Below are 21,067 nucleotides of genomic sequence, written 5' to 3'. Positions count from 1 at the left end.
AATGGTAACTTCTAAATCAAATGAATTAGATTCTTATTCTTTTGATGAGTTACAAGTTGCTTATGATGAGTTGTATTTGGAATTTGAGACCATGAATTCCAAATATAAGAAATTAATTTCAAAATTTAAAGTTGAAAATTATTTAATTTTGAAAGCAAAAGTTGATTTTGAAAAACAAAATGAAATTTTGGAAAATGATTTAGAGCTTTCAAAAGTCAAAATAAATGATTTAGAAAAAGCAAATTTTGATTTGAAAGGTAAACTTGAGAGCTTAACAAAAGAAAAAATAATTAATTTCTAAAAACAACTCATTATGCTTAAAAATGGAAAAATGCTCACATTGTCATTTTCATGGTCATTTGGAACATACTTCTCTTATAAAGAAAAGAAAATATTTTAAAATTAGACAAGTATGGTTTCCTAAGGGAACAAGGGGTATTGAAACTAACGTCCAAGGATCCAAAGCAATTTGGATACCAAAATCTACTTAAATGTCTCTTGTAGGTATGTGCGACCAATGGTGACAAAGTGAAGAAATTGAGATGTTCTAGCCACACTTGAAAAGGAATGAGTAACCTCTAAGCTTAATGCTTTTGTTTTGATTAATTGGTTGTTCATTTAGTTTTAGGCATGCATGAGTTCTGATCTTAAATGATTATGTTTTGTTTTTCATCTCATGTATGTTGAAAAGTGTATTATGATTAACATTTTAAAGTTTTAATGATTTTTCATAATTTTTAGTTCATCATAATGAATTTTAGTCAAAATTGGTTTTAAATGCAAGTGATTTCTCTCTAACAATTGATATCAAATTTTCAAATGCATAACATTTTTGGATAGCTTTATGAACATGCACTTAAATTCAACAATTAATATTGCATAAAGTTATTAGACTTTGATATATTAAATTTCATGTGTTACTAACATGTTTGTTCATCTTTGTTGAAATTCAATTTCTTTTAAGTGTCAAGGTTTTAAAGTCAATTTCTTGTTTGGAATGCACTTTTTGAGGGAAAGCTTTTGATTTTTTCAAATACTTTTAATAATAAAATTACCACTTACTCTCCATTGTTATTTTTGAACCTAAAGTTTGAATTATTTTTGATATAACAAAAAGGGGGAAGAAGTATGGTTTAAAAAAATTCAATTTCAAGAATGAAAAAGGGTGAGCTTTTATGTTTTCCAAAATATGTCTCTTTTTCATTAAAAGTTTTTTTAAGGGGGAGTTTTGCCAAAAATAATTTTTCAAATGTTTTGTTATATCAAAAAGGGGAGATTGTTGAACCTTGTTTTATAATATTTTGATATAACAAATTTAAGTCAAAATGTTTTTGGACTTGAATTGAATTTTTTTCAAAGTTTTCAAAGTTTTTAAAAATAATTCAAAGTCTATTCAAAATGAATTTGAGAACAAAATCGATTTTCAACGTATGTAGTATTGATACTGTTCTTACATTATCGATACTATATGAACAATACCGATACTATTCATGTGGTACCGATACCCTATATAAAAGAAGTATTGATACTCTCAAGGTAGTATCGATACTACCAGCTTGCTCAAATTCCATAATGCAAAATAGGTACTGATACCCAAAGGGGTACTGACACTACTTTACATAGTAGTATCGATACCATGAAGGATAATATCGATATCGTCAGGCCCAACGGTTAGTAACGACTAGTTTTATTTAAAAATAACAAAGGTAGTACCGATACTCCATATAGGAGTACCGATACACTCTATCCTGGGTAGTTTTATTTTAAAGAGAAAACATGCCCAACGGCTCCAAATCACTCCCAACGTCTATAAATGGCCACAAACACATTCCAACATATAAATACAAGTTCAAGACACTTGAAGAAGGGTTATAACACATATCCAAGCAATCAAACACAAGAGAAGATTATTTCATTCCTATTTTACTTTCTTTTGTAAATATTTTGTTCTTATGAGCTTTAATTTGTAAACAACTTCTTTTTAGAGGTTTCTTTGTTTACTTTCTTATTTATTTTTAAAATGAGTTTTGGTTCTATCATATCCAATTGAAAATATAGGGAGTTGTAAAATTTACTCTTGATCCTTGAAAAAGAAAGAACAAATTAGTGGATTTGTTGGAAAATCCTAAGAGATGAGCTTAGGTAGTGGATGTAGAGTTAGTTGAGAAGTTGAACCACTATAAATCGTTGTGCAAAATTGTAACACCCCAATTTAGTGGTCAAATTATGAGTTTCTGAAACTTATAGAAAGATGATCGCTTGTAAATGTATATGCTAAGGCAAGCAAATCTGTGCAAGTATACACAATCGATGCAAGTAATATAATAGTGAGTGAGTATCGTCTCCACAGGGATTGGATTGGAAATTTATTTTCACCACAACTAGAACTAGTGTCACAAACTAATTCCTACTAGGTTGTCAAATTAAGAACTAATATTAATAAAACAAGCAGTAATATAATGGTTGCAAAAAAGTTTGGTCGAGGCAAGTATTGACAACAATTATTCTAAGTCTAGAATGAATTATTATGACTTGCTAAAGCTGCCCCACATGATTACTAGGTATTCTTAGACGGTTGCTATGGCAATACTCCTCAGTGTTAACTACAACCCTTGGTTTGTCAAACTGTTGTTGTAGCAACACCTCTCCACGTAAACTATAGGTGTTGCCTATCATACTCTAGCGTCTATCCCTTTTAGTCGATTGAAACTCACTCCTTATCTCTAAGGTAAATGAGTTAGAAATTCACCATCCTGGATTCATTCCATTACTCATGTAGATCTATCTTAATTCTTTCGAATATAAGAATCACTATATAGACAAAAGGCTATCTCTCGATGCTCTTATATTGCCAAGACATGTTTTACCAAAACCTTAGGCGATCTCTCGATGCTCTTACAGCGTAAGGTAAAATATTTAAACAATGAGTAAAACATAATCAATCATTCATAAAACATAAAATATTTGTTTAGGCAAAACAAAGTTTAAACCCAAGTAAGACAGTCATGGTGCTATAAAAAATCATCCAAGATTCAACGTTTAATACAACCTCAAATAGATAAAGAGTTTAAGAACAAAGGAAGAACGACTCTCAAAACCAGGGGTCTGTCGCGACAATTCTGATCAGCACCGCGCCTGCCTTGGTGATCAACCTCTCTCGAGACCTGATTAGCGCTATGCTACTGTCTGGCTATGGAGGACACCAAGGAAGGTTGGTTGGTAAATGGTGAGAAAGCACTGCAGTTACTCGCTCACGCCTTGGGTAAAGCTCTTCTCTCTTCTTCCTTACCTTCTTTCTTTGGCGGCTACGACTAGTTATTTATAAGGAAAGATCTCTTAGGGCTCTGCATGTTTTTGGAGTTTTCTTAAATAACCATTATTAAATGCCCAGACTTAAAGAGGAAAGGAAACTGTCAGAATAATTAAGGCTTGCTTGCACGTGAAGTAGGTCATCTAGCTGGCGTGTGACATAGACTGTTTCGCCACACCTGCTTCAGACTTTTTTAGATAAACCTTGCCTTGGCGAGATAAATCTACTCCTCATGTTCTTATCTATTCCATTGGCCTTTTCAAATTTACGTTGTCACGACTGAAATGTTCTTCCTCTGAAAGTTTCCTATACAAACACAATCCAAACAACCCTTTCTCCTCAACAGTATCAGTCAGACCAAATAAATCTTGCCTAAGCAAAACTGATCCACCACAAGCTAACATAACCTATATGCAACTAAATGCAACTAAAATGTTGTGCATACTTTGTTTAGAAGAGCAATAACTTAAGTGAAAATACTAGAAATTGAGTCTTTTTACGGAGTTATCACACCCCCAAACTTAAGCTATTACTTGTCCTCAAGCAATGTATAATACTAGAAAAAATCAAAATTGTCATGGCAAAGTAGTGTTAAGAAAATCATATGGTTTGATATTTTAGCCCTCAGCAAAAATATTTGGCCTCAACATGTTCGACAGTTATATCAGTCAAGTCCCTTCCCTAGTCAGGATTCCTTGCTATTTTGTGTGCGTGATTGTAATCAGTATATGCATAAAGGTAATTATAAAACTTAAAGTAAGAACTTTTAGATTGTCAAGGCATCAAATTATTTGTCAGGCTTAGTTTATACTCCTAGTTATTTATCAATTTTGTTTCATAGGGGAGTCGGCTCATCACACATACCGTTCCACACTCTAAGTGAAAGGGAGCATACCTTCCACCCCAAGCTAGTCGGGCAGAGTCATCCTGTGACTACTTTGATTCACTCATATACCTTGGTCTCTTAATTTCTTATGGAGTTTTTCTGTTTATGCCTTTGAACAGAGGAGTGTCCCTTTTTATTTTTCAAGTTTTTAAATACTAGGGAGCTTTACTTTACCCTTAAAATATTTTTGAAGTCTCGGCAAATAAAAAGTTTTTTCCTAAAAATTTTGCAGATTACCTTAAGAAGAGACAACCTACAATCATGTTTGTAAATTTTAAAGAATTAGGCCTAGGGTTGGTTCTCTTCCTTAGATAGTCTTACAATAATTCTGGCATAGGCAATCAAATTATGCATTCATCATTGGGCATCCCTAACAATAATCTTAACATGTTTGTGTCATGACAACCAAAATTTTCAACCAATCATCATCAATTGCTTTTTTAACAAAGTATGGAAAAATATGGCACAATACCTCCCCTAAACTTGAGGGATGCATTGTCCTTAATGCATGAAAATTAAAACTACTTGATACTATATGTAGATGCAAAAAAAAACTAAAACTAAAATGAAAACTCACTGTGGTGGGATGGCTTGACTGGACGCCCTCGTTTGGTGTCATTTGGGAGTAGAGGGACTCTCAGATCACGAGTCTATTGTTGTTATCATCGATGGAGACGGCTGAAGTATATGGCCTGCCGTTCTCTTGTAGCGCTTCTTGCTGGTCGAGGCTCGTGCTGGAGTTGGTTACTCTATAATAAGAGTCGGTTGTGCTGGAACTGGTGCTGGACTAGGAGTTGCTGTTGGGATTGGCATTGTTTGATGGACAGGGGACTGAATGGGATCATATTCGGGTTGCTTCGGTGCTGGAGTGAAATCTTCATTTGAGAAGAAGTTGGGTGGGGTATCTTCACTCCTTGCGGAGGCTGAGAAAGATGAGGAGCTGAGGAACTCTTCTGTGTCACCTTAGCCCTCTTCTGGTACGGGCGAGACATGAGTTACCAATGGAGACACATCAGTGGGCACTCCTGGGGGAACCTCTGGAGGGACATTCGTTATCTAGGAGTGGAATGTGTTACCGCCAGCAGTGTATTTGAGGATAACGCTGGGGAAGGGTGGTAGATTGATGTTTGTGTTCGGGAGTAACTCTTTGAAGAAGGTGTTAAGTTGTGAGTCCCTTTCCTTGACATACTCAAAATAGATCTCCATGTGATCCTCTAGGCGCCCGATCTTTTCACGCATTTCTCTCGTGTGCATAACCACAACGGCCATTCTAGCCGCGGTAACCGATTTTGCTCCCCGCTCCAAACCTTCATGTGGGGCATTGTCATCAAAACTCATCAACTCATGTACCTTCTTCTTAGTGATACCCTCCTTGGATTTAATGAAATCCTCAAAGGGCTCCTCAGGGACCTTCTTTTTCCTGCACAGTGTAGTAATCAAGTTGGGAAACAATAAATTACCTCGTTTCCTCTTGGCACACTCGTCAATTTCTCAAATATGAGTTTGCCAACATCAATCTTCCTCACGTATATTATTGAGTGCAAGTGCATCAGTCTTTTCACGATCATCATTGTGTTGTGAGACGTGGGTATAAGTTTGTCATTGAGAAAGTGGTTCTACAACTTCAAAAATCAGTTTGAGGGCTCGGTGATCGACTTTCTTCCTCATCGGGGAATTCCCTTCAAACTTGTCCCACCAAAAGCATAAATCTTCCAACACTCCGTTGTACGTTTCCTGGTCTACTTCAGTCACGAATCTCTTGCGCTGCTCTTCTACTTTCCCCAACTTGAAGTATGTATTGAGTGCTGAAGGGGAAAATCGAAGGAGCTTCCCTTGGACATACACCGTGTGGTTGGATAGGTCCTCGAGGTGGGCGTAGAACTCCCTTACCATCGTCGGTGCTACGGCTTTGGGATGGCGAACAAACATCTCCCAGTTGTGTTTTTTTATCATGTCCATCACCTCTGGTCCAAACGAATCCTCATCCACAACTGGAAAGATGAATCTATCTTCTAAATATACTTTTCATTTTTGGAGGATTTTGAAGCGTTCTTCTGCTTCGGCTATTTGGAAACGTTCAAAACTCTATGTTAAGGCTGGGTCTTTCCTTGATCTTACCATTGTACTTGGTTGGTGTGGTGAAATTAATGGTGGCGATGGGGAGTATTTCGTTGAGAGAAAGAAAATTTTTCTTGTTTGGTAGAGAGAGTGTGAGGCACGATAAAGAAGAAGTTGGGCAGTTTTTTCTTTGGAAAGTAATGGGTGGTTTCGAGGTAGTTTTGTCCTTACACTAGGGGAAACGATTTTTGCATTCAATGAGAAATATATGATTGGACATAAAGTGGGGGGAAAGATCTCTTTCCCTCTTTATTTTGCCACCAAAACCATGCACCCTAGGGTTTCCTTTCTTTTTATGCATGCTCCAACTCCTCATGCTGCCACGTGTGCTTTATATGCCTACAAAAAAATAAAATAAAATAAAATGGATAATGAAAGCAAAAAATAACTTAATTTATTTATGTATAAAATTTAAATTTTCGTTGCCTAGACAACGAATTTTGTACAAGTAAGTAAAGCAATACGATGCTGGTTTGTCGCGCATGACTGGGGCTCCTTTGTACTCCTTGAGTCTCTGCCTGTTCACCTTGAAGATGGAACCATCGTTTTGGTTCTAGATTTCAATTGCTCCATCGTCATGGACTTGGTGTACGATGAATGGTCCTGACCATCGTGATTTTAACTTGCCTAGAAATAACTTAAGACGTGAATTGTATAGTAGTACATGTTGTCCAGAATATTGCCTCGACAATATTTTTTTGTCATGCCATCGTTTTGTTTTATCCTTCTATAGGCGGGCATTCTCGTAAGCATGTACTTTGAATTCATCCATCTCGTTCAGTTCCAAGAGTCTTCTTTCTCCAACAAGTTGAACATCCATGTTTAACTTTTTGATGGTCCAATAGGCTCTATGTTCTAGTTCAACAGGCAGATGTCATTCTTTTCCATAGACCAGTTTGAACAGTGACATTCCCAATGGTGTCTTGAATGCTGTGCGATAAGCCCATAGTGTTTCATCTAGCTTCGGCGACCAATCCTTTTGACTTGGGTTGACCACTTTTTCAAGGATCTGTTTAATTTCCCGGTTATACACTTCGACTTGTCCATTCGTTTGAGGGTGATACGCCATAGCGATCCTAATTCATACTCCATATCGTTTTAGTACATTGGCAATCAATTTGTTGTAAAAATATGTGCCTTCATCACTGATTATAGCTCGTGGTATTCTAAATCGGCTGAATATACTTTTGTACAAAAATTTTAACATCGTTTTGGAATCATTTTTAGGTGTTGCGATGGCTTCAACCCATTTGGATACATAATCCACTGCCAAGAGAATGTATAAATCTCCAAATAATGTGGGAAAGAGTCCCATAAAGTCTATTCCCTATACGTCGAAGAGTTCAATTTCCCGAATATTTTTCCATGGCATCTCATGTCGTTTCGATATATTTCCTGTTCGTTGGCATCTATCACATGACTTGTAGAATTCATGCGCATCTTTGAACAAGGTTGGCCAATAAAATCCAAACTGAAGCACTTTCGCTACTGTTCTCATTCCACCAAAATGCCCTCCATATGGTGACGAGTAGCATTGGTGTAGAATATCTTTTTGTTCTTCTTCCGGAATGCAGCTTCGGATTATTTGGTCTCCGCATTGCTTGAATAGAAACGGTTCATCCCAGTAGTAATGTCGTACATCATGTCGAAACTTCTTTCGGCCATGGCTAGATAAATCAGGAGGAACAATACCACTAACAAGAAAGTTAACTATGTCAGCATACCACGGCGCAGCCGTGACAAATAATGTTTACTCATCAGGGAAATCCTCTTTAATTTTTGTTATGTCAGGACAATTGGGTTTGTTATCTAGCCTAGACAAATGGTATGCCACTTGATTTTCTATACCTTTTTTTTATCCTTGATCTCTAAATCGAACTCTTGTAGTAGTAATATCCACCGAATTAGTCTAGGCTTTGCATCTTTTTTATTAATCGGGTATTTAATGGCATAGTAATCTGTATGCATAATTACCTTAGTGCCTATTAGATATGGCCTAAACTTATCAAATGTAAATACTACTACTAAGAGTTCTTTTTCAGTGGTGGTATAGTTTACTTGTGCATGATTAAGAGTACGGCTCGCATAGTATATAACATGAAAGATTTTACTTTTTCTTTTCCCTAGCACTGCTCCGACTGCATAGTCACTAGCGTCGCACATGAGCTCAAAAGGGTCGTTCCAGTCTGTTGGGATAACGATTAGTGTTGCCGAAAGCTTTTTCTTCAAATCTGTGAAGGCATTCAAACAATTATTAGTAAATTCAAATAGATGATTTTGTTGAAGCAAAAGACACAAGGGTTTAGAGATTTGAGAAAAATCTTTTATAAACCGCCTGTAGAAGACTGCATGTCCAAGGAAACTGCGTACACCTCACACGTTGGTGGGTAAGGGAAGGTTTGCAATCACATCCACCTTAGCTTTATCGACTTCGATGCCTCGGCATGAAATTTTGTGACCCAACACTATTCATTCGGTCACCATAAAATGGTATTTCTCCCAATTCAGCACTAGGTTGGCTTCTTCACATCGTTTCAGTACCTTGGATAGATTGTCGAGACATCGGTCAAAATTATCACCCGAGACGGAGAAATCATCCATAAATATTTCCATACATTCTTCCACCATAACTGAAAAGATTGGCATCATGCATCTTTGGAATGTAGCTGGAGCGTTACACAGTCCAAACGACATTCGTCTAAATGCATAGGTACCATATGGTCATGTTAAAGTGGTTTTCTCTTGATCCTACGGTGCTATGGCTATTTGGTTATAACCTGAGTATCTGTCAAGGAAGCAATAAAATATTTTTCCCGCTAACTTATCAAGCATTTGGTCGATAAAAGGGAGGGGAAATGGTCTTTCTTTGTGGCTTTGTTTAGCTTCCTGTAATCCATGCATATGCGTCAGCCCGTGACTGTTCTCGTAGTGAGGAGTTCATAATGTTCGCTTTTAATCACGGTCACACTAGCCTTCTTTGGTACACACTGCACCAGGCTGACCCATGAGATATCCGATATGGGATAAATTACTCCTGCATCCAACCATTTTATAATTTCCTTCATGACTACCTTCTTTATAATTGGGTTGAGCCTTCTTTAGGTTCCACCGAAGTGTTATGGCCATCTTCTAGATTGATTTTGTGCATGCATATAGTCGGACTGATTCCCTTTAAGTCTGTCATTGTCCATCCGAGAGTTTTTCTGTACTGTGACAAAACATTCAACAAGCTATTCACTTGTTCGGATGTTAGTTGGCATAAATTATTACTGGTAAAGTTTCCTCGTCTTTTAGATATGCATATTTCAAATGTGATGGAAAAGTTTTAAGTTCCAGTCTCGGTGCATGTTGTAAGGATGACTCTTGAGACTTAACTTCATCATAATCTAAGGGTTCAAATTTCATACCTGATTTATTATGAAGAAGCCTCGGTTGATCCTTTGTATTTCCTCCGTATCTTGCATTGGTGTCATTTTCAGGGCACTCACTGTTCAGATTTCTGTTGTCAGGGCCATAATTTTCATTATCGTCTTCTGAACATAATTCGCCTAGGCCACAAATGTCTTGTCCGTGTATCTCGATTGTAGTGTCATGGTACAAAGCGTTGTATTTATCGAGTCTTAGAGATTTACCTCGTCCAAGGATTATCTTTTCTTCTACCATGTTAATATATTGGCACTCCTCTAAATCGTCCACATATTTCATGGAGTTGAATACATTGATGGTGACGCTTTGCTCTCCTACTAGCATTGTGAACTCTCCCTTTTCACAATCTATTAGGATTCTTCCAGTAGCTAAGAAGGGTCATCCCAGAATGATCGGTGCGTTTTCATCGGCTTCGCAATCCAAGATGAGAAAGTCAACTGGAAATACAAATTTATACACCTTTACTATGACATCCTCTATTCTGCCTTCTGGCCGCACATATGATCGATCGGCCAGCTGTAGGATGACTGAGGTTGGACAGGCGTGATTTTTTATAAATATGGACTTTGGTATCAAGTTTATACTTGATCTCAAATCAACAAGAGCTCGTCATATGAAGTCATAACCAATTGAGCATGGTACTATAAAGATGTCAGGGTCTTTTTGTTTTAATGGGAGTTTGCTTACTGCCGAACATATTTTTGTTGTCGTGGTAACACGTTCTACCTTCCGTTTCTTCGTAACAATGTCCTTAAGAAACTTAGCATAGGAAGGCATTTGCTCGATGACTTCAACTAAGGGTACATTGATACACAATTGATCTAGAACATCAATGAATTTCTTGAACTGGTTGTCTTCATCATGCTTCTTCAACCGTTGAGGAAACGGTGGTGGAGGTCTCTCATTGTCTGTTATTGTTGCTGAAGAATCTCTGGCCTTGGCCATGAATTTCTCATTGTTTGAGCAATGTTTTTTTGAGCCTTCAGTTCTTTTCTTCTATTCAGACGCTTCCTCTTGTTCAACATTTTCAGCTCGATTCTCTGGTTGTGTTACGCCGTGACGAAGACTGTTCAGGTGTCACCCCCAAATTTTTCATCTTAGTTGACCTATTTTCCACTCCTTAGTGTAAGTACACTACATTGCTCCTTCTCATGATGTTTAGTGATCTCCGTATCACTAGGGAGATTTCCTTGTAGGCGAGAATGTAATGTTGTAGTAATTTCGCCCACTTGATTCTACAATGGTCTTAGATATGAACTATGGCTTTACAAAAGTGTTGCTTGGCTTTGTAACAAATTTCCTTGATTTTTAATTGTTGCATAATGTTCGTGCATGAAGGTCTTTGTGGAGGCCATGAAATCTTTCGTCGAGGCCATAAATTCCTGAAATGATAACTCCAAGGAGTTAGTATTGGAATTAGTATTAGAGGAAGAAGTTATACCTTTATTGTTTTGCCAAGACTGCTGATGATGCTGATTCTGAAAATGTTGATGGTCAAAATTATTTTGTTGTGGCCTATAATTTTCTACTTGATTGTTGTTGTTTCCTTGATTACTCCACGAAAAATTTGGGTACTGTCTCCAACCAGGATTGTACGTGTTTGAATAGGGGTTATTATTGCTCTGATTGTAGTTGCCTACGAAATTGGTTGACTCATGGTTTTTCGGACATTCACTCTCGTAATAGTTGCCATGACAAAATATACATACGTTATTGGTCACCTTGACTTCTCTTACCTCATTAGGACGTTGCAAATTTTTTAACATATCAGTTATGGTAGAAAGTTGAGCGGCTACCGAATCCTTACCATCTAATTCATATGTTCCAGATGTTTTTCTACTAGTTCCCAATCTTGTATTTGGAAATTGATAATCATTATTTGCTATCCTGACGAGGATGTTAAAAGCTTCCTCGGGTGATTTGTCTAGTATGAAGCTATTTGCTGAGGCATCTAGCATCATTCGAGTTGGTGCATTGACTCTATTGTAGAACATCACCACTTGCGTCCAATCATGAAACCCATGGTTGACACATTTGCGAAGTAGACTTTTGTACATATCCCAATATTCGTACATTGATTTATCATCTCCTTGGCGAAAACTCGCAATGTCATTGCGAAGCTATGTGTTCATATTAGGTGGATTATATCAGAGTAGGAAACTCTTGCATAAATCTGCCCATGACTCCATTGAGCCGGAAGAAACTTCGTTGAACCAGGCTCTTGCTCTATCACGTAGGGAGTAAGGGAAAAGTTTCAGTTTAAGCATATCTTCATGTACTCTTTTTTGTCGAAACGAATCGTATACTTCAAGGAAAGCACAAACATGTTTCCTAGCATCCTTATTGGGTGAACCACCAAATTGTCCAATAGAGTTTAGCATGTTAAACATCACCGCTTTAAGTTTAAAATGAGTGGCTTGTATTTCAGGTGCCACTATGCCTGGATTGAGGTCATCGAGAATCGAGTTCAAATGATCTCGTATCGCTCTTGGCCATGCAACTTGAAGATTAATGGTTGCATCAGGTCCTAGATCTCCCATGTCGTCTTGCATTTGGAGTTGGTTTAATTGTTCTCTAGTTCTTTGGGCATGCAACATTTGTCTAAATGATTGCTCAACTTCAGGGTTGAATAGTTCCAAAGGCTTACCAACAGATCTCAAGGTCATGCAATAATAAAAATATACAAAAGAAAATAATAAACTACGTTAGACTAAATAAATATAAGGTGACACAAAAAGAACTTGTTATGGCTGAAAATTTCGTCAGTTGCCAATCCCCAGCAACAGCGCCAAAAACTTGATCTCTTGTAAATGTATATGCTAAGGCAAGCAAATCTGTGAAAATATACACAATCGATGCAAGTAATATAGTAGCGAGTATCGTCTCCACAGGGATTGGATTGAAAATTTATTTTCACCACAACTAGAACTAGTGTCACAAACTAATTCCTACTAGGTTGTCAACTTAAGAACTAATATTAATAAAACAAGTAGTAATATAATGGTTGCAAAAAAGTTTGGTTGAGGCAAAATAAGTATGCATAATGCTGGAATAAAATAAAACAAGACAAGTATTGATTTAAATATAATGCATACAACCTCACATATTCAGACTTATCACAGAGCACTTATGCTAAACTTTTATATTGACAACAATTATTCTAAGTCTAAAATGAATTATTATGACTTGCTAAAGTTGCCTGACAGGATTACTAGGTATTCTTAGACGGTTGCTATGGCAATACTCCTCAGTGTTAACTATAACCCTTGGTTTGTCAAACAGTTGTTGTAGCAATACCTCTCAGCGTAAACTGTAGGTGTTGTCTATCCTACTCTAGCGTCTATCCCTTTTAGTTGATTGAAACTCACTCCTTATCTCTAAGGTAAATGAGTTATAACTTCACCATCCCGGATTCATTCCATTGCTCACATGGATCTATCTTAATTCTCTCGAATATAAGAATCATTATCTAGACAAAAGGCTATCTCTCGATGCTCTTATATTGCCAAGACATGTTTTACCAAAACCCCAGGCGATCTCTCGATGCTCTTACAGCGTAAGGTAAAATATTTAAACAATGAGCAAAATAGTTATAACCAAAACATAATCCATCATTCATAAAACATAAAATATTTGTTTAGGCAAAACAAAGTTTAACACCAAGTAAGACAGTCATGGTGCTATAAAAAATCATCCAAGATTCACCGTTTAATACAACCCCAAATAGATAAAGAGTTTAAGAACAAAGGAAGCTGATCAGCACCGCACCTACCTTGGTGATCAGCCTCTCTCGAGACCTGATCACCGCTCTGCTATCGTCTGGCTATGGAGGACACCAAGGAAGGTTGGTTGGTAAACGGTGAGAAAGCACTGCAGTTGCTCGCTCATGCCTTGGGTAAAGCTCTTCTCTCTTATTCCTTACCTTCTTTCTTTGGCGGCTACGGCTGGCTATTTATAAGAAAAGATCTCCTAGGGCTCTGCATGCTTTTGGAGATTCCTTAAATAGTCATTATTAAATGCCTAGACTTAAAAAGGAAAGGCTGCTGTCAGAATAATTAAGGCTTGCTTGCACGTGAAGTAGGTCATCTAGCTGGCGTGTGACATAGGCGGTTTCGCCATACCTGCTTCAGACTTCTTCAGTTAATCCTTACCTCTGCGAGATAAATCTGCTCCTCACGTTCTTATCTGTTCCATTGGCCTTTGCAAATTTACGTTGTCACGACTGAAATGTTCTTCAGTATCTGATTTCATAGTGCCTCCGAAAATTATCCGAATACTATATGATCTTGATAAATCACGTTCTAAATAACTGATGATCCTATCAGCTAATGAACTCTTTCGATAGTGATTCTAACTTTTGACATTCTATCGGTATACTAAAGATCCCTATTTCTCTGCCTGATAAGATTATCCAGTATCTCCGAACAATATCTGGAACCTCTAGTGTGTTCCCTGATCACATGAATGTTTTCTCTGATTTCTGTTCTGATCTCTGTTCCGATTTCTGATATCTTTGTTTACTGACTGAAAATGTGTTATTTGGGGTACTTTGGGATTTATATAAAGACTCTGGAAGATTTAGTTGCTACTGGTAATTCCTTGTATAGGTTCTGCACCGACTGGTAATTCCTATCTCTGGCAGGTTCAGTTGCTGCTGGTAATTCCTTTTATAGGTTCAACATCGACTGGTAATTCCTTATGAACCTAAGGCGACACTTAGGTGGTCTCCTAGGCCTAATGTGCCTAGTGGTAAGACCTTATGGACACTAAGGTACTCCCTTAGGGTGGCTCATCTGTTGTGTGCATTGAATAAGTCCTTATAGGCCTAAGGGCACTCTCCTCAGGTGGGCACCTACGCTCCGACTAGGGTAAGACCTTATGGACCCAATGTGTTCCCTTAGGTTGGCACCTACGCCCTTCGGGCCTAGGGTAAGTCCTTATGGGTGTAGTTCTCGGGAACTGCATATGGAATTCGGTTAAAAGGATTACTATGGTTTTTAACTGCTACTATTTCAAAAAAAGATTTGTACCTTTTTACTGATTTTGTGGGAACACACTAGATAACCTATTCTGATATCCTGAACCCTAGTCATCCGAAATATTTTCCTCTGAACTGAAAGCTTACTGTCTGTTACTATCTAAAATATCACTGGGACCTCAGCTCTGTATAAAAACCTGTAGATGTCCGAAACAATAAGGAAACATATGCTTATGTGTTATCTGCATGTTTTTCAGCATCATCTGGTAGTTATGTATTACTGAGCTTTCCAAAGCTCACTCTATTACTCACATTTTCAGGTTAAAAGAATTGAACTAGTGCAACTATCGACGTCAGTAGGAGAGTTTTACCGGCGTTTCTTGCGGAGTACGGTGCATGTGATTAGGGGGCATGTAGCTTGTATTTTGTTTTTATATCCGAGTCAGATATCTGTTTTATTTCTGTATATTGATAAATTTTACTTTTGTATCTATAAATTGTTTTATGATCTTAAGCGTTTTAACAAAAAGTTTAATTTTTCCGATATTTTACTGTAGGTCGCTCCGGTGGCTCTAATGTGATATCTCAGATTGGATCGAGTCGAGTCACCCGCATCGGTCTGAGGGGTTACAAAAATTGACTATCTTTTCTTTCTCCTTACTCCCTAAACAATATTTGCCAGCTCACCCCTCTTGCAAACTTTTTCGGTCGTCAATTTGAGCTTCAAAAAACCTAACATAACACTCTTCCTCTTACTGATCAAACTGATAGTAATATTTCGTTCGTTCAACTCTAGTCAAGTTGCTGCTAGTTGATTATTTTCCACAAAAAAAAAAAGTTAATGTAGTGCTTGATGGTCATAATTATTTGCTATGGCATTAACAAGTTTATCTCACCATTAAAACTCATCGGTTGTTATGATTTATAGACAATATAGTTGTTGTCCCTTCTTAATATGTCACTAAAGATGATGTGGTTAGTATAAATCCATAGTTTGAGTAGTTTGAATAGCAAGATGGAGCTCATGCCTTGGCTCTTGTCAACAGTTAATGAAAATGTTCTTCCACATCTAATAGGCCTTAACATTGCGTCTGATATATGGAATACTCTGCATCGCATCTACAGTGGAAAAACAACGTCTAGGTTGATTTGAAAAATAGTTTCAGATGTTATTTTTTCCTCTTGTTGAATCAGTTTCATTTTCTTTGGGTCTTATAGAAGGCTTCTGCATTCTAAAAGAAAATGGGATCTAATCATGTGTGATTATTTGATGAAAATTAAAAATATATGTGATAACTTGGCCAATTGTGGTGAGATTGTTTTGAATGTTTTATCACCCCAGTATGAATTTAAATTCTCACACCTCAATAGCTATCTTTTGGAGTACGGTGTTATTGTAATACCCTAACATCGGATTATCAAAGTATTAAAGCTGAAGAGTGTGAAGGCTGTTAGGCCGTTGGGTATTCTGTTATGGGTCACTCAAATGTAATATGGGCTATAAATAGTGTTGTATTACTCAATTTCCTCTCGTCTTCATCATCTTCATCACAACATCAATCGTCTGTCAATTACTCTAATCATCAGATTCTATTACGAATTAGAAAATTCTGTAAAATAAAATATGATGTTGGTTTAATTTTTTTGCGAATAATTCATAGATTTTGTATTACGAAGATGACACAACCTTTGTGAAAAGTGTAATGACCTCATATTAAGTAAATCTAGAAGACTGAGGGTACAATTGCGAGTTCTTTCAAGCATTTAGTATCCTTACATGTTCATATATCCACATTAAATAGGGAGATACATGAATGATGTTTGCATATTTTTTTCATATCTTAAAGGTATATGAGCATGACTTCCCTTTTAACTGTAATGAAATAAAATTGATTAAAGGTGTTATTAAGCTTATCGAATATTTAATTACGTAGAGAACCAAAATATTATTTGACATTAATTTGGATTCACAATAATATAAATATATGATAAAATTTTAAATATCCTGAACAATATAGAAACTCTAAGCAATAATAAGAAATTTTTAAACCATAAAACATATTTTTTTTAATAATTTATATCAATATTTATTTAATTCCCTTGTAAATAAAATTTCAAATAGATCTTAAACCATAAATTCAAATTCCTAGAATGAAAGTTTTAAACCATAAAACAGAACATCAAATCATGGTTTTCCGGAAAAAATCTTGAATATTTAATATTAAACGTTTAACACGAAAAGATATTATTATAGGAATCTAACACAATTCTAAAAATAATTAAAAATAATGATAAATGATGCTTTAAAGGATTTTTTTAGTAAAAATCTAAGAAGTCTGACAAAAAAATCAATTTAAAACCAAATTGACAAGTTTTTTAATATTCTATATTTTATCCATCTTCAAATTATGATAAAAAAACTATTTTTAAAATCTTATAAAATTTTCATTTATAGTTTCGATTGCTTTTCTTCAAGCAATTAATTGAGAGAAAAATTGCACATCAGTTTCATGGGAAAATAGGGATTTTATCCTCTTTTTTCATTTCGATTTTATGTAATATAATTTTTTTCTTCTCTCCCAACTCAAATCTCTAATTCCATGGCTCCTCCATTGTTTTCCCCTCTGTACACTACCAAAATGATTATTTCTATAACCAAAATAACTGAGACACCAATTTAGAAAGAAAGAAAACCCATGGAAAAGAAACTAAGCAACTTCGTTTTTTTGGTCCTGATTCATATCGCCTACTCGATTTTGCTAATTCCAATACGCTTCACAACAGCATTTCTAATAGCCTCTGTTTGCAAACAAAGCTCCTTTTTTTCAATCCCTGCCATATAACTTCTCACTTCTTTTCTTATCATCTCCTGCATCACCGCCAAAAACTCTGCGCTAAAAAACGGTTTCTCCATCCCATTCATCTCGCCATTTCCCACAGTTGGGGCCACTAATGGCGCTGCAATCTGGGTCGGATTTGGAACCGGGTTGAATGCGGGTGGGGACACGGCTGCTCCGTCCTTGTTTTCGGAACCTGGCAAAGAGAGACTGAGTAAGGTTGGTGGATCCGTTGTCGACGAGGCCGTTTCCACATGCTGACTAGAAGGGACCAGAGAACTTGTTCTTGTTATCGGGGTGAAAATCGATGTGTCAGCGGGTAAACTCGAGTCACTCAAGTCGGATCCAGAAGGACTTCCGGGATTCAAGTAAAGGCCCGATGTATTGTTACCATTTCCTAGGCTGGCCGATCTTTTAAGCGGCTGTGGGGAATCATCGTTTACATCATCAGCCATGGATGAGCTTTTTCGCTTCAGCGTGGAGTTCCAGTGATTCTTAATTGCGTTGTCGGTACGGCCACTGAGTAGTCTGGCGATGGTAGCCCATTTGTTACCGAATCGAGCATGGGCTTGCATAATCGTTTCATCTTCTTCGGGAGTGAAAGGACGGTGTTGAACATCGGGAGAAAGCTGGTTGCACCATCGAAGCCTACACGACTTTCCAGATCGACCCGGTATTGATTTGCTTATCAAAGACCAGTTCCTGGGTCCGTACGTTTGAACCAGCCGTTGTAAAGCCTCATCTTCTTCTGGACTCCACGGACCTTTGATTCGATCCACATCTTTCCTTGTAGAAGCCATTACAGTTTATAAAAAAAAACAGAGGAGAAAAGAAAAGAAACAGTATGAACAGATTAAGCCCAAAACCCAGAAAAGGATCAATCTAAGCTAATATCATATCTTTACAGATAAGAGAGAGCTGAGAGAAGGCCGCCGGAGGGATGATTACGACGGTGGTTGAGGCGGAGCCTCACGTTTGTGTAAAGAGAGAAGAATAAGGAAGAAAATGAGGGAAGAGAAATATATATGGAAGGGGATAAGGATGACGTGTTGAACCGGTAAAAGTGAGTAATCACCGGTTGAGTGATGAGGACTCCTACAGGGAGGACAAGTTACTAGTATACAGCTGTCAGAGGACACGCGTCAACTCCCAACGTCTTTAATTACACGTATAACTGTGAATGTCTCCTAAAATATCAAATATTGATTACGTGCTGCTCCCACCTATCTGCTGCGTATTGGGTAATTAAGTTGGGCAAGTTAAACGGTGGAAATCTCGAAACCTCCAAAATATTTTTCATTTCCTCCAAATTTAAATTCGTCATTAATAACTAAAAAATCACATTTATTTAAACAAATCAGGGCAGTTAATTAAAAATTAAAGTTCTAATTTGATATTACCCAATGGGAAAGAAATAAAAGTACGGTTGGGAGTTAGCCAGGCTGGAGAACATATTCATTGTATGGGAAGTACAAACGACACGCGCCAGAGCTGAGTTGGCGCACAATACGACAAACTCTGTGTAGCGGAATCGAGGGTAAGTTGAGCAAATATTGACAAAAATCGGTTCAACTGGCACTATTTTTATTTATTTATTTATTTATTTATTCAATATTACATTTACTTTTTACTTCTGGATAAACCTCCACTTTTTTCAATTAAAATTACAATATATTAGGTTTTTAGTATATAAATTATTATTATTTTATTTTAATTATCTAATTATTTTTTAAAATTATATCTAACATTAAATATTAATTTTACTTTGATCATTAATCGTTAAAAGATTAACAATGATACTTATATATCATCATAATTCATTAATTAATATTATATTATTATTAAAATAATATCATATCAACAGTTTTATTTTTTTTTATGATGAGTGATCAAAATAAATGATAAGTAAGATATAAATTGTGTAATTTACTTTTAAAATTAAATGAAATTAATTTTTACTTTTGGATATTTTTTATTTAATTATGATAAGTATAAGGTAATATCTTTTTAAATATAACTTTCAATCATCTAATACTGAACACTCATACTCCTAATATTACCGGTGCTCGAACCCTAGACCTTAAAGAATAACAATAATTTTTTTACAACGAGATAACTTGATTCGTGCTTGTACTTCTGAAATTTTTTAATAACAATATATATTTAAAGATAACTTTAAACTATTAATAGTGATAACACACATCTTTAATATTTTTAATATTAAAATTTGAAACATCAAAATATAATAATTATTATTTTAACACCTATATCACTCTGTTTTGGTGCTGACACTTTTGGAATTACAGTACAAAATATGGTGATATGATGCGATAACCAAGTACGAATGGTACACCAATGGTGTCCGTCCAGGCTGTCATGGGAAACCCAACGGCACATTACTTTTCTTTTTCCCTAACTGCCCACTCCAACTTACCGTCACGCGGTCGTAACGGTCCGGTTTGCGCCCGTGTTTTCTTATACTTTCCGTAACTGCCGAAAAACCAACTCCACCGTCTTACCTGCTTAATTTATTGACTATATTCGTTGTTCCTTATTATATTTATATGCTTTCTTTATGTGTATTTAACGCTTACGGAAATTAGGTACAACTCTGTGTCAATACTTGGCCAAAATATCTGGAATTAAGTTCCGATCAACTTCAAATACTTCGTTCAAAATGTCGTTAAATTAATTCTCGTAACTATAAATACAGTTTTAAAAATATTTAATAAATTTTGAATTTACTTCTTCTGATTATTTATCTCTAACGACGGAAAAAATAATAAATTTCTCATTTCTCAGTTCAAAATAATGCAAGTGGCCGGGGTCTAATATAGTTTTAGGACTATGGAAAAAGAATAATATATTTTTAGGATAAACTATCCATTTGGTCAATTAAGTATTAGGGTTATTATTGTGCTCATTAAACTATTTTTTAATTAAGGCATTAACATTAAAAAATTGATTAATCAAATGATTATTCATTAACTAGTTAATATAATTGCGTAATATTTAATGATCAATTAGAAATATATGATTAAAAATTATAAATTATTTTGAATTTAATTATATTAAACTCAAAATAGTTCATACATTAATTTGAGTTTATATAAATGAATATAAAAAATCCATAATCTAATACGATCTAAACCCAAATTCACCCAATTCGAGCTCAAAATCAACTCAATCTAGAAATAATTGAATATAAGACCCAACTCAAATTTAACTAACCCGAATTCAAATCGAAAATGATAAACACACACTAATTAAAATCGAAATCGACCCAAACCGAAACCTATTAACATGTATACTACTACTACATTAAAATTAAGGCATTCATCCCCCCAAACGTTTTATTACGGTTACAATGACTTAAATTTGTAAAATTGTTAGTGTTTTTATTTATTTAAAATCAGTGATGAAGTTATGATTCCCATTCAAGAGGTAGAGTATAATTAATCATAGAAAATGAGAGAAAAATCAAAATAAATTAAAATTAGAAATTCTAATTT

At 35.9% G+C, this 21,067-nt stretch overlaps 1 protein-coding gene across 1 annotated transcript; it reads right to left on the bottom strand.

The window, feature by feature from the left end:
- Positions 1–17,295: 17,295 nt before the first annotated feature.
- Positions 17,296–18,516, bottom strand: LOC120202092 (transcription factor MYB44-like). The gene has a single exon (XM_039202573.1). It carries the CDS (start codon positions 18,353–18,355, stop codon positions 17,465–17,467), a length of 891 nt encoding a protein of 296 aa, XP_039058504.1. The 5' UTR covers positions 18,356–18,516; the 3' UTR covers positions 17,296–17,464.
- Positions 18,517–21,067: the final 2,551 nt, after the last annotated feature.

Source organism: Hibiscus syriacus, unplaced genomic scaffold (genome assembly GCF_006381635.1).
Source record: "Hibiscus syriacus cultivar Baekdansim isolate YM2019G1 unplaced genomic scaffold, ASM638163v2 tig00008146_pilon, whole genome shotgun sequence".
In the NCBI taxonomy this organism is placed as follows: Eukaryota; Viridiplantae; Streptophyta; class Magnoliopsida; order Malvales; family Malvaceae; genus Hibiscus; species Hibiscus syriacus.
Note: the sequence above shows the minus strand (reverse complement) of the source record. Positions and strands in the feature narration are given on the sequence as shown.